The sequence below is a fragment of the Mesoplodon mirus genome (genome assembly GCF_964341445.2).
Source record: "Mesoplodon mirus genome assembly, chromosome: X".
In the NCBI taxonomy this organism is placed as follows: Eukaryota; Metazoa; Chordata; class Mammalia; order Artiodactyla; family Ziphiidae; genus Mesoplodon; species Mesoplodon mirus.
Genome location: NC_138981.1, coordinates 140,359,870 through 140,373,238, shown reverse-complemented (window position 1 = coordinate 140,373,238; position 13,369 = coordinate 140,359,870). Strand labels below are relative to the sequence as shown.

Genomic DNA, 13,369 nt, shown 5'->3' with positions numbered 1-13,369 from the left:
AATATACCTGTTTGAGTGGCTAAAAACATTTTTAAGTAACAATACCAAGTTAGTAAGTAACAATACCAAGTTAATAAGGATTTAGAGCAGTTGGAACTCTGGTGGTTATATGATTTTATGCATTTGTCACAACACAAAGAATTATACATCAAAAAGTATAAATTTTACTTGGGTAGATTAAAAATAAATTTTAAAAGATAATTGAAACAATAGCAATGTATTTTGAAATTATAACCTATAAAAACAATAACACAAAGAATGGAAGGACGAAAATGGAAGTATACTGTGGTAAGACTCTTATGCTGAACCTGAAAGTTTAATGTACTTGAAGACAAACACTGATTAGTCAAAGATGTATATTGTCAACCCTAGGGCAAATGGTAAATAATAATAATAATAATAAATTAAGAGGTAAAGTTAATAAGCCAATAAAGGAGATGTATTGCAAATTTTTAAAAAATCCTCATCACCAAAGGCAAAAAAGAGAGAGAGACAAAAAGGAACAGATAATTGATGCAACAAATTGAAAACAAACAGCAAGAAAGTAGAATTACATCAACAGCATTAATTATTACATTAAATGTAAATGGCCTAAAAATTACAACAAAAAGAAATTGTCAGGTAAAATAAAAATATACATATATAAGAAACTATATGTGCATAAAAGAAAACAACCTTAAATATAAAGACATTGGTTAAAAGTAAAATTCTATACAAAAGAAAGATCAAGTAGCTATACTAACATCAGATGATGTAGACTTCATAACAAGGTACATTTTCAGGTTGAACATGATACTACATAATGATAAAGGGGTCAATTCTCCAAGAAGACATAACAATCCTAAATGTATATGCTCCTAAAAACAGAGACTGAATATACATAAAGCAAAATCTGACATAAATGAAAGGAGAAATAGATAAATTATAATTAGTGTTAGAAATGTCAACATACTTCTTTCAGTAATTGATAGAACATACAGACAGAAAATTCGGAAGTATATGGAACACCTGAACAGCACCAGTTACCAGTTTGATCCAATTTATATTTATATTTATAGAACATTCCATCCCCAAACAGCAAAATACACATTATTTCAACAACATGTGAAAGTATTCATAAAGAAGAACCATATGGTGGGCCATAAAATAAGTCCATATGGAGGGCCATAAAATAAGTCTCAATAAATTGAAAGAAATTGAAAGCATAGAGATCATTCTTTGACCAAAACAACATTAAATTACAAAACAATAATTTAAAGATATCTAGAAAAACTTCAGTTACTTGGATATGAATCAACACACTTCTAAATGACCCATGCGTCAAAGAAGATATTATAAAATATTTAGAACTGATTGATAAATGCAACACATCAAAATTCGTAGGTCTACAGCTACAGCAGTACCTATTTGGAAATTTAAAACTTCAATGATTATATTAAAAAAGAAGAAAGGTCAAAAATCAACGATTTGGGGCAGGACTTCTGGAAATTCTGAGTGAGGACCCCGACAATTCCCCTAAAAAAAAATTGGACAAAATTTTCAAAAGCTACCATTACAGAACTCTGTAAATTAGCCAAAGGCATAAAACAAATTGAGAAGAGTATATTCAAGAAAAATTGCTAAACCTCAGGAAGAACAATGGGAGTCAGGCATTTCAGGCTGGGGATACTCCCATACCCACCTCCATCTCCATGCCATGGTAATTCTCCAGAGATGAGGCAGGTCATAAGGAACAGCAGCTTCACTGCTGGAGGAAGTAGTTCTGATTTAGAACTGAACATGGAAAATTATCAGGGAAGTCCAATATAACAGCTAGCTTGAGATCTTGATACTGGCTGTGGCAAGCAAAGCAGCCAGAAATTTAATATGATTTTTTGGGAATATGACATCAAAAGCAAAAACAGACAAGTGGGATTGCATCAAACCAAAAATCTTCTGCACAGCAAAGGAAACAATCAACAGAGTAAAGAGATGGGAGAAGTGGAATGGGAGAAAATATTTGCAAAACATACATCTGATAAGTGGTTAAAATCCAAAAAAATATAAGGAGCTCACTACTCAATAGCAAAAACACCCCAATAACCCAATTAAAAAATGGGCCACAAACCTGAAAAGACATTTCTCAAAAGAAGACATACAAATGGCCAACATTTGTTAGAATGCCTATTATCAAAATCACAAAAGATAACAAGTGTTGCAAGGATGTGCAGAATGGGAGCGCTTGTATATTGTTGGTGGTTATGTAAGTTGGCACAGCCATTATGGAAAACAGTATGGAGGTTCCTCAAAAAATTAAACATAGAACTACCATATGATCCAGCAATACCACTCCTGGGATTTTATCCGAAGGAAATGAAATCACTAACTAAAAAGATACATATGAGTATATAAGTGGTGTTTAAATCCAGGAGAGTAGATGAGATCACCAAGAGAGTGAGTCTAGATAGGGAAGAGAAGAGGACTAAGAACTGAAACCTTAGGCACTCTAATATTTAGAGTTCAGGGAGATGAGGAAGAACCATTAAAGAACTTGGAGAAGAAGAGATCAATGCAGTAAGAAGAGAACTAGGAGAGTGTGGTGTGCTGGATGCCAGTAAAGAATGTGTTTCAAGAAAGAGAGTGTGTCAAACATCTTTTGTGCCTCATTTCACATTCTCCTGGACCACCTTTTGTTCAGGACAGTATTGCAGCTGCTGTATGCAGGGGTAGCTTGATGCTACCTCATTCAGCTGTATCTCACACTATTGCTTTCTGCCTTGGGGCTTCTCTGCTACCACCAGATGGGACGGACATCTGCAGGAGCCTGTTCAGTGATTCTAGGTCATGAACAAACCTGCAAGTGCCAGTGAGTTAACACCTTCTAGGATTACCCTTGGTCAATGGGAGATGAAATCTGATGGATAAACACTCTTCTGTGTCTGGTGGAAAATTCTGAGGTACATTCCACACAGTACCAAAGAGAGTCCTCAGTGGGAATAATCCACAGTTACCTTCAGTAGTAAACACATTAATAACATACCTTTGAATTGATGGTCCATCCCTACTTGGTTCATTCTTAGTCCCCTTCTCTTGTTTCCTGAATCACCTCCCCAAATAAACTACATGTAAGTCCTTGCCTCAGGCTCTGCTAGGATTTGGGGGAGGAGGAACTAAGTCAGAGTGCATGATCAGGTGGGACAAATGCTGCTGATTGGGTGAATAAGATGAAGACTGAGAATTGACCATTGGATTTAGCAAGGTAGAATCATTGGTGACATTGACAAGAGTTATTTCAGTGGAAGGTAGGTTCAAAAGGCTGGCTGGAGTGGGTTCAAGAGGGAATACCCTATTTTCTCAATGATATGTGGCAAGGTCACAAGCTGGGAGTGGAAGTATGGAGGAGGTGGAGGTATTGGAGGTATGATGAAAGAGAAGTGTGAGATAGTCTTTTTTAAGAGTTGGAAAATAAACTGAAGGGAGAAATAAAGTAGAAATTGCCTGGTGGTACTGAGGGCCCACTTGAAATTTGTGATTGTGTGTTTTTCTCCAACCTCATTCATCTGTTTAGATTAAAATGTGGAATAGGTAGTTATATTTAACTAAGATTCAGATTTTGTTAGGCTAGGGGTGTGCTAGGGGGAGAGAGGGTCAACGGTGTTGTGAAAAACCAGGGAATGTAAGCTGGCAAAAAGGACTTGAGGTGGGTGGTGACAAATTTAAAAATTGTGGGAGGGCTCAATTTTGGATGATGCTTGAGGATAATATGAGAGAAAGGCCAACACTAAAATTATCCTGATCTCTTTTCATGCAATGATTTTATCAAAGTTAGCAAATTAAATATACCATTATGTATTATATACAAGTCATGTCAAGATAAGTTCTCAGAATGTAAGAGGACACTATTAAATATTCTGAGACACAGGTATTAACTGAGACTGTCCTGGGCAAATTGGGACATAGTATGACTCTACTCATGTAGCCATTTTTATACTGTAAGAAGTAGATTGTAGTAGTTAAGAGCACAGTTTTCAGAGTCATGGTTCCTGAGTTTCAAACCAGGCACAGAAAGCCTAAGTAACTTACTAAAGATGCCTAGTACATGGTGGAGCCGTCTATAAATCTTTTGGATGAAACTCATCAAGACTGGCTCCTCCATCTCATACTGTCTTGTGTGTTATTACAGTTATCTTCTGATTCTAAATTCAGTGTTGTTTCTGAACTTCAGGCTGTGCTCTAACCTCTTATGCAGTAATTACCCTTTTTCACCTTCTCAGGTCCAGTCTCCATTATGTTTATTTGAAGTTCTGTTGAAATAGATTTCAATGTCCCTACAATTAATGCCTATGGCTGACACCACAACCAAATTTGATCCTTCCTTTAGAACTACAGTCTGCTTTCTCATTTGGTCCACATGCTATTTTATGCAGCTCATCTTAGGCTCTTGTGTTAATTGTTATCAGGCAAAGTACAAGCACTTTATTGGCAGTGTAGCTATTAGCAAGGAGTTTTTTGGATTATATTTCCAGGAAGTCATAAACTACTGAAACATGGCCTGTAACGACTCAATTTTTCGTGATTGAGTATAGCTCATCACCTCTTAACTACCTGAAAGGTAACCCCTGCCTAAGGCAGGTCTAGATTATAAGTGCCCATCACTATACATTTAGGCCTCTTGCTTCCCACTAATTCCATGTCTCTCTACCTCCCACTTAAAAGGGAGGCATTTCAAGATGAAATGAGGATATATTTACTAAATAGGTTTTTAAATTTAGCTTGTAATGTGACACATAGAAGCAGTTTGATCATGGCTTGTTTTTAATTTGTTAGCATGGCTCAATTAAGGATAAAGGAGTGCTTTGTTAAATAAATATATTTTCATATTTTAAAATAACTTTCAAATAAATACTAAAAGTCGTTGGCAAAAATTAATGATGAATTAAGAATGTGTATTATACTTTCAAAATAAGGAAGAAACAAGAAATCCATTCTATAAATGGTATAAAATTCCATTTTTACCAAATAAACAAGTAGCCAGATATATGACTCCTAGGAGAACAGAAGTGGCCCCCTCTGGAAATTCCTAATATCTGGAATGGAAAGGACAGGAATGGGTCTGGATACTCTGTTCCGGGGCCCTGGAGTTCAGGAAACATGTTCCTTGCAGTTATAGATCATTCTGGGGATACTAGATCCCCAAATAATCTACTTCCTCAAATAAGCCAAATCAGAAAGCCACTTCCCTCCTTTCTGGCTTCTATAGCAGTAGCTCCTCCTAATGGGCAGCCCTCCCTGCTGGCTTTTTATGCATACTGCCTTTCAGAAGAGATGTCCTTTTTTTGACCCCCTTCCCTCCAACCCCTGACAGACCCCAGGAATGGGATCTACAAGACCCATAGAAACCCTAGGCTAGTTCAGTTCTAAGGCCACATTGTAATTGACCAAGTATAAGAAGTCCAAATATCCCTTTGCTTTTATATTTCTTTTAATCCCTATCCCAGTGAGGGAAAGAGAAATAAAAGAATGACCTCTGTCCTCAACTCCTAATTTCTTTGATTGTCACTGAGGCCAAGTTTAGTTTAAAGGTACAGAAAACCTACACAAGTGTTCAGTCTCCATACATGTTATCAGGTAGTCACAACACCCAAATGACTGATGGATTAAAATTTTTTAAAAACGTTCATTATGTTGTTTTAGACATTCAGCCTCACGTATGTGTTGTACATTACTTCCCTCAAGTATAACATTCCTTTGCATTTGTGCAGAACCTTGTACATTAAAATATGCTTCTACTTTAATGACTCACAAAATCTCTAGGCTTTATTATCTTCGTTTTACAGATGAGGAAAGCAAAGATCCAGAGAGGGCACAGGGTAGAGAAAAGCAGCATAATATAAAGAGAAAGACTTTGGCCTAGGAGTCAGCAGACCTGTATTCTCACATTCCTAACTTTGTCCCTAACTCACTGTGTGTTTATGAGTGAGTCGTTTCCCCTCTCTGAACCTCAGTATCTGAATTTATAAAATGAGGTGACTGAGCTTTCTCAACCCTGTTAGTGTATTATAAACACCTGGAAGCTTTTAAAAAAAAATCCATTCCTCCGCCTCACCTCCAAAGATCCTGATTTAATTGGTTTCAGGTTACTGTAATTTCCACACCACCAAGAAGCCAATCCAGGTAAAGCCACAAATCCAGTCTGGTATTTCTCTCTAAAGGAGAGAAACTTTATCATTTAGTATAAGATACAAGTACTATGGGGACATGTCCTGGAAGGGAGTTTGAAAGGCTGAAAGTTTTAGAGTACATACTCTAACTCTGAACCTCTAGGGGAGAGCTCAAGGCTCTATCCAACTCTGAACCTCTAGGGGAGAGCTCAAGGCTCTATCCATCTCTCTCTCTCTCTCTCTCTCTCTCTCTCTCTCTCTCTCTCTCACACACACACACACACACACACACACACACACAATCATTCCAGTGGAAGTGTTGTAGGAGTTTGAAAAAAAAAGAATGCTGATATAAGTCAAGGACAAAAAGGAGTTTAAATATACAACAGAGCCAAGAGGTTAATAAAATTGAGTTTTGGATGAGAGAAACAAACTGATTACAGAGCTTTTTTCTTTCACATAGCTTTTCTTAACCTTTGTTTTTCTTTCTGGACCTACATACAATATTACTTCACACTACTTTTTTCTCTTTTTCCTTCAGTATACCTTATGTATTACGATGGGCCTGGAGCCTTCTCTTTATTGGGAGGCCTTAACACCCATTGGAAGGGGATCCTTTAAAACTTTTACAGAGTAAAATTAAGCCAACTAATTTCTGATATTATAAAAATTAGTGTTCCTTTCCCTTTTAGTGTTTCTTTTTGTCACCCGAGTGGTAAGACTTTGAAGGCTAAGATTAAAGTGTGGACCTAGGAGAAAGGGGCCAAGGGAGTCATTCAGTCTCCCTTAGTTTAGGCCTTAGGACATAGGTTCAAAATGAGCCCTTAGGATGCATTTATGGGTACCTCATCTTATCACAATAGAATATACAGGTGACTTGAGGTTAAAGCCCTATATTAATAAAACTAGGGTGTTCGCCTGAAGGATTATCTCTGTTTTCTTTCCTTAGTGACTTGTCACAGCAGTGTTGGTCAATTCTTCAAGGACTTGGGGGTTTCCTAATCCTTGTCATTTGTGTCTTTTATTATCAGAGACATGACCATTATCTAGTACAGTCAAAAGGATTGCTTTAATAGTTGGAGAATGACAACTTGTGTGTCAGGATTACCCCCTTCTTTTATAGGGAACTGGCCACCAAATATATGTGGGAGCAACATACATCACTTTGATTGTAATGACAGAAAGATCCCTAAACAATGAGCAGTGTCACCCGCAAGATGTCTTTCCTTGAAAGCTGTGTGTCTTGTTCATTTTGGCCTTTGAAAGCAGCGACAGTGCTTTAAGGGTCAAGATAAGGATATGGGCCTAGATTGTTACTCCTCTAGTTGAACTAGGAACTTCATTTCCATGCAGAAAGAAGTCCTTAAAAACAAGTTGGGGAATATATAGGTTTAGGAAGGCAAATTTAGTATGTTTCTGAGCACCACAATAAAGCCTTATATACTTTAAAAATTGTAGGTTATCTCTAACTCACTTTGAATGAAAGTGATTAAAGATGTAAGGGAAAAGCACCAGCCTAGTGTACCAGTTTAAGTTCATATGTCTCCCTTTATACGCACACTTGCCTTGCTGTCTGTAATGCTACCCCATTGCTGCTGAGGCTTAAGATGCCAAGGTACATGCTTGGGCACCCACACATGCATTACCCAAAAGTGCAGGGGAGTTAATATTCCACAGGGAAGGTATTTGACTAATGAGGTGGGAGATAGGAGTTGAATTCTTCCCCTTTCCTCACGCAGATGGGCTGAGATACAGTATGGCCTATCATAAGAGATTGAGAAGTTAGCTTGTCATGAAACAGATTATTCTCCCTCCTTCTCTACCTCTTTTTCCTTGCTCCTACTTCCTTGGGATTTCACATAAGCTTTTGCTTCAAGCTCTATTTTCTAAGAAACTCAAACCAGGGAATCTGGCAACTAGGAAGTCTGGAATTGTCATAATTCCACCCTAACTTATAACTGTGTGACTTTGGGCAGGTTATTTTTCTCTCTTTGTGCATCTTTTCCTCCAACTATAAAATGTTGATGTTGGAATAGATGTTCTTTAAGGGTCTTTCTGGCTCTGAAATAATGCCTGTGTGAAGTAGGTGATGGGAAGAGGTAAGGTGGTATACTGACCAATGGACATCAGTGGATTACTTACATTTGAATCAGCAAAATGCACTCAATATAATCAATGAGCTTGAATGTTAACAGCTCCAACCAATCTCAAGTTCCAAACATAGATTTAGTTCTACTTTCTTCAGAAAGAAATTGAATTAGATTTCCTGGGTCCTTAAAGAGAAGGCCAAGTAAACTCTTACCCTCTCTGGCAAAGTAAAAAAAATTCTCTACTGGCTCCATACCATAAGCTGATTGAGAAATGGTAACTGGCTGCAAACATGTTTTCAAAGGGAAAAGTGGAGAAGTGTGTAATGCCACCATCTTGGGAAGCAAGACAGCTAATAATATGATGTCTGTAATTATTGCTTCACTCCTAACATAGTAGCATGTTTGTTTCAACTCTTAGGCTGCAGGTGGACTGGAGTTAGGGACAGAACCATTCAACGTTTGAGGCTTGTTATACCACAAGGGTTTATATTATGCTCTGGACTTCTATACCTGACTCTGGACCATGGACTCTGGAGTCGGACAGCCTAGGTTCAAATCTTAGTTCCAGCATTTACAAGCTTTGTTACCTTTGACAAGTCACTTAACCCCTCTGTACTTCAGTTTTCTCATTTGTAACATGGCAATCGTAATAGTACATACATTGCAGAGTTGCCGTGAGGATTAAATGAGCTAATATAGGTGATGTGCTTAAAATAGTGCTTAGCACATAGTAAGCATTATGTAAGTGCTCACTACATTTATTATAGCTATTGTGATGAGGAAAGATGGGCTGGAAAAACAACAACAACAAAAAACTCTTGGCTAAAGCCATATGAAATGTATCAAGGGACCAATATGTGGAAAGCAGTAGATTTAGGGGGTAACAGATGATTTAACTGCAAAAAAATGCTAAGCAGGAAACACCCTCTAAATATTCCTGTTTATACAGTACATGACACAAAGTAGAAAAATAATGAAAACAGAGCCTCTCTGCAGGATTTAGAGTTCTTTCATATATATTTTAAATATACATGTGCAATACATTAAAATATATAGAGATGTGTGAATATATATTTACATATATATATGTAAATATATATATATATATCTCTCACAGAGGGGATACATATGCACACTCACATGTCCGTGCGCATACCCCAACAGGACCCATCTATACGTAAACCAGATGCAGTCCATATCAGGCCAACTTGGACACAAATGAGAGCCCTGATTCAGCAGATTGCAGACTGCAACTGCATTGGAGTAACCCTTCAGTTTCTTCTACCAAGTGTAAGGCCATTTAGAAATACACTGAGAAGAGCTCCTTTGGGTGTGTGGCAGGAGCCCAGGGCGCCTCTGGCAGTGCACAATTTGCCTGAGTAAGGACTGCAGGATTGAGATATGAGGAGCTATCAAGGAGGAGGGACTTGTGTTGTTTTGGGTCCTGAAACTAATAAGCAAACATCCATAGAATAACTTTAGCTCCAGGAACAATGCACTAGTGTCAGAATCCTTACTTATCTCAGCTTTAAGCAAATTTCAGGCTGAAGCGAAGAGAAGTGTGTGTTGCTACTCATCACCATCCAGCTTGACCCAGAGAACCGGGCACAGCTTTTAGGGGTGGATAAGTTCAAAGGTCAATCAGGCAGACTTGTAACATAAAAAGAAGTTACTTAAGTGGAAGGACTTGAAAGCAACATAAGAGGTTATAGGTACTGGTTTGGGTTTATAAATGTTCCAAGAAGCCAAACCTTGTATATGGCACCATTTGCAGCAATATCATTAACATTATTAATAATCATCATAACATATTTATATATACAAAAATAGAGCAAAGCAATTCTAGAAGAGGAGGTGAAAGGGAAGGTGAGGGTCTCTGTGCAGCCCAAATGTCAGTACACTTCAGAGAGATTCAGAACCAACAAAGACTGAGTGGCACATATTCCTATAGTATATAGCCAACAAGGGGACATGGATGTTCCCTTCTTCTTCCCCGTGTATGACTATACATTTCTCCCCACCTTTCCACCCTGTAATACATATCCATGCACACTTTAAAAGAGATGATGATATATAAAGCTAGAGTCTGGAGGTCTTAAACTAAGTTGGAGCACCTTGATTTCAAGCAAGTGCCCTCAATCTTTGAATTCTTTAGTGAATTTTGGCTTCACTTACAGAGGGAAACTGTATCTAATTCTTGCATCTTTCAGCAGCAGTCCTTAGGAGCCTGTTATCACCACTGCAGCCTTTTCCCATTGAAGGGGATTCACAGCACAAGCTCTTGGTATTTCTTAAAAGAGAAGTCAGTTCTCTGCATTATACATCTTTCATCTCAGTTTTCCACTGTTGCTGAAATTTAGCTTCTCAGGCAACTGCCACTGCAGACAAAGCCAGGAGCAAGCACAGTGTGCAGCAAAGGATAGGTGCAATGGTGAAGATACAGCTTGATTAGGGCTTCCTTAAGCTTTTCTTTTGCACACTTGAGCTTCTACAAGGTGACAGAGCCAAAGGTGATGTCCACTGGGGGCAGCCTTGACACCTGAAAGTTAGCTACCCACTATGCCCCACATCAAGACCACCACACTAGCTTGGCATGATTCCTGAAAATTGAATGGGAATGGCTTTCTGTCATTGTTAATAGAGAATACTGAACCAAGAGTCACAAGACCTGTATGCCAGGTCCAACTCTATTAACTCAGTGTGTAGCCTTGGGCAGATCCCTTCCTATTTCCAGGCCTCAGTTTTCCCATCTGTAAAATAAGGGCATTGAACTAGATTAACAGTTAAGATCCTTCCAGCTCTAAAGTGTTATGACTTTTTATGTCCATTATTAAGGCCTGAGCCATGCAGTCTCAGGGCAGTTAGCTTCTAAGAGAGAACAGACCTCTGTAATATCCTTTGCTTTGTTCATTTAGCTATAAAGCACGTCTGCCTTTGGCACTTGGGTCAGACATACAAAGTTATGAGCATCCTGATTTACTATCCTACTCAGCATGCTAGTGGAATCTGTCAGTACTATAAGTTGATTATTGGGAAAGGGAGTAAAACTTCAACTAATTAAACCTGGAAATGTAAGACAAGTTTGCCTCATATGCTCATAAACTGGTGAGTGTGGTTATGAGTGCACACACACTATTGCTAGTGATAAGTTCATTACAGTAATCAATTTCCCTTAATAAAAATTAGTAAATAGTATAACATAGCAAAGTTTGGCGTCAAAGGAAACACCCATGGAAAACCAGCACTTTTTGACGTGTTAGAGAGAGAAAAAGGGACAGGTAGAAGGAGACAAAGATTAGATCAAACATGACAGAAATACAGGCAGAGAAAGGATTAGTCTGAGAGAAAGGGAGGGAAGGAGAAGAAAGCAGAGAGAGAGAAAGAAAAGAGAGGAAAAGTAAAAGTAGAGAGGGTGAGAATGAAGTGGGAATGAGAACAGAACAGAGTAATGCAAGAAGAGGAGAAAATGAGAAAAAGACTAAAGACCAGAGGGGCGGTAAACAGAGAAGGGGTCAGATTCCCTGGAATACTGAACACTGTTCCACATGGACCTGTGAAAACCATCTAAGAAGAAAGCTTCCAAAGGCACTGTGGAAAGCAGAGTGACACTCAGAGCCTGCATCGAGAGGTATTACGTTGGGGAGCCCCTAAACCTCCACATTGCTGGCTCTGTCAGCCCTCAGTGTCCAAATCTCATGCTTATATATCACCTGAATATGCCATGACAGCCATAAGGGCTGAGATGGTGGGTGTTAAAAGACTGAAGAGGAGTGGGATAGATACTGTGAGAAAGAACAAGGCATCCTGCACCAGGATGTACTTGACCATTCCCCTGACACTGCAGGAACAAAATTGGTGAGCCCTAACTTTGGCTTGGCTACTTTACTCCTCCTCCCCTTCTTCAAAGCTGAGGCCTATGCTTTATTGATGGGGCTTAGAAGGAGAAAGCACTGGATCCCTTTTGTGGGAAGGTCATACAGACTTCTCCTGGGCCTTGGGGAAGGGCGCACTACCAGAAGAGATTTTTCTGCACACAGTGTTGGTGTGCCTTTTACAGCGGCAGCCTGGTCGCCTAAGACTATCATAGCCCTGCTGGCACAGATGGAGGCATCCACGGGTAGGCAGGTAGCAGCACAGGCAGGGTAAGAAGAGGGAGATGAGGCTCATGGCTGCCCAGCGGACGAAGCAAGAGCCAGGCCCACAGGAGCAGGGCTCATCAGCGCAGTTGTCTTCATCATCAGTAGAACAGTGGTAGAAGAGGCCCTTAACACAGCAGAGACAAGTGCCATAATCGAGGAGGCTCTCAGCAGAGCAAAGGCAACGCTGGTTGCACAGCCAGAAGGAGGGGAGAGGGCGAGCTGCCGTACAGAGGACACATTTGCAGCGCCCACACTCCTCACAGATGAAGAGGTGCTCACTGGGGTGCACTGCAGATTGCTCAGCTTCTCCCTTCAGAGCACCATCAGCCTTTGGGTGGGCTCCTGTTCCAGGCTGGGTTCGGATGATGGACTGGCCTGAAGGTGAGGGCGTAATGCTGGCCAAGAGCCTTTGATCAGAGGCAGTGGTGCTATGGGACATTGAGCTGGCAATGCTAGATTGGCTCAGATGCTGAGGCAAGGGCTGCAATTGATGGCACTGGCTGAGACTGCGTGGGAGAGCAGTAGGCATGGTAGCCAGGGACCAATCAGATTTGTGGGTTTGCACAATAAGGGAAGGGCTGGAGAGGGCCTGTTTACAGGGGACTGGAGGACGGTCCACATAATCATTGCTAGCGTGAGTAGAGCGCAGCTGTTCAATAGGTAGAATTTGTTGGAAATCATCTGTCACTGCGGCATCCATTTTGCCTTGATTCTTGAGTTCTGAGTGGTTTGGGGTCAGGGTGGCACTTATGGTGATAAAGAGCCCTTGTAGTTACATGGATCTTAGGGCACATCAGAAAATCCTAGGAGAGAGGGAATAGAAACAATAAATGAGAACACACAGGCATGAGTACTTTGCAGGGAACCAACAAACCTCAGGCCCTATCACCACCACTACCTTAAATCACTTTAGTCTTCATGTTACTCCTTTATTCTGTAATTGACCTCACCTACTTCTTTACAGGCAAGTCTGGTCATCTCATCCAGACTATAAAGCACA

At 39.7% G+C, this 13,369-nt stretch overlaps 1 protein-coding gene across 1 annotated transcript; it reads right to left on the bottom strand.

Moving 5' to 3' along the window:
• Window positions 1-12,111: 12,111 nt before the first annotated feature.
• SPRY3 (sprouty RTK signaling antagonist 3) lies at window positions 12,112-13,069 on the bottom strand (the record flags this gene model as incomplete). The annotated part of the gene is made up of 1 exon (XM_082609842.1): window positions 12,112-13,069. The coding sequence occupies one exon, from the start codon at window positions 13,067-13,069 to the stop codon at window positions 12,203-12,205; it is 867 nt and encodes a 288-aa protein (XP_082465968.1). The 3' UTR covers window positions 12,112-12,202.
• Between the last annotated feature and the right edge of the window lie 300 nt (window positions 13,070-13,369).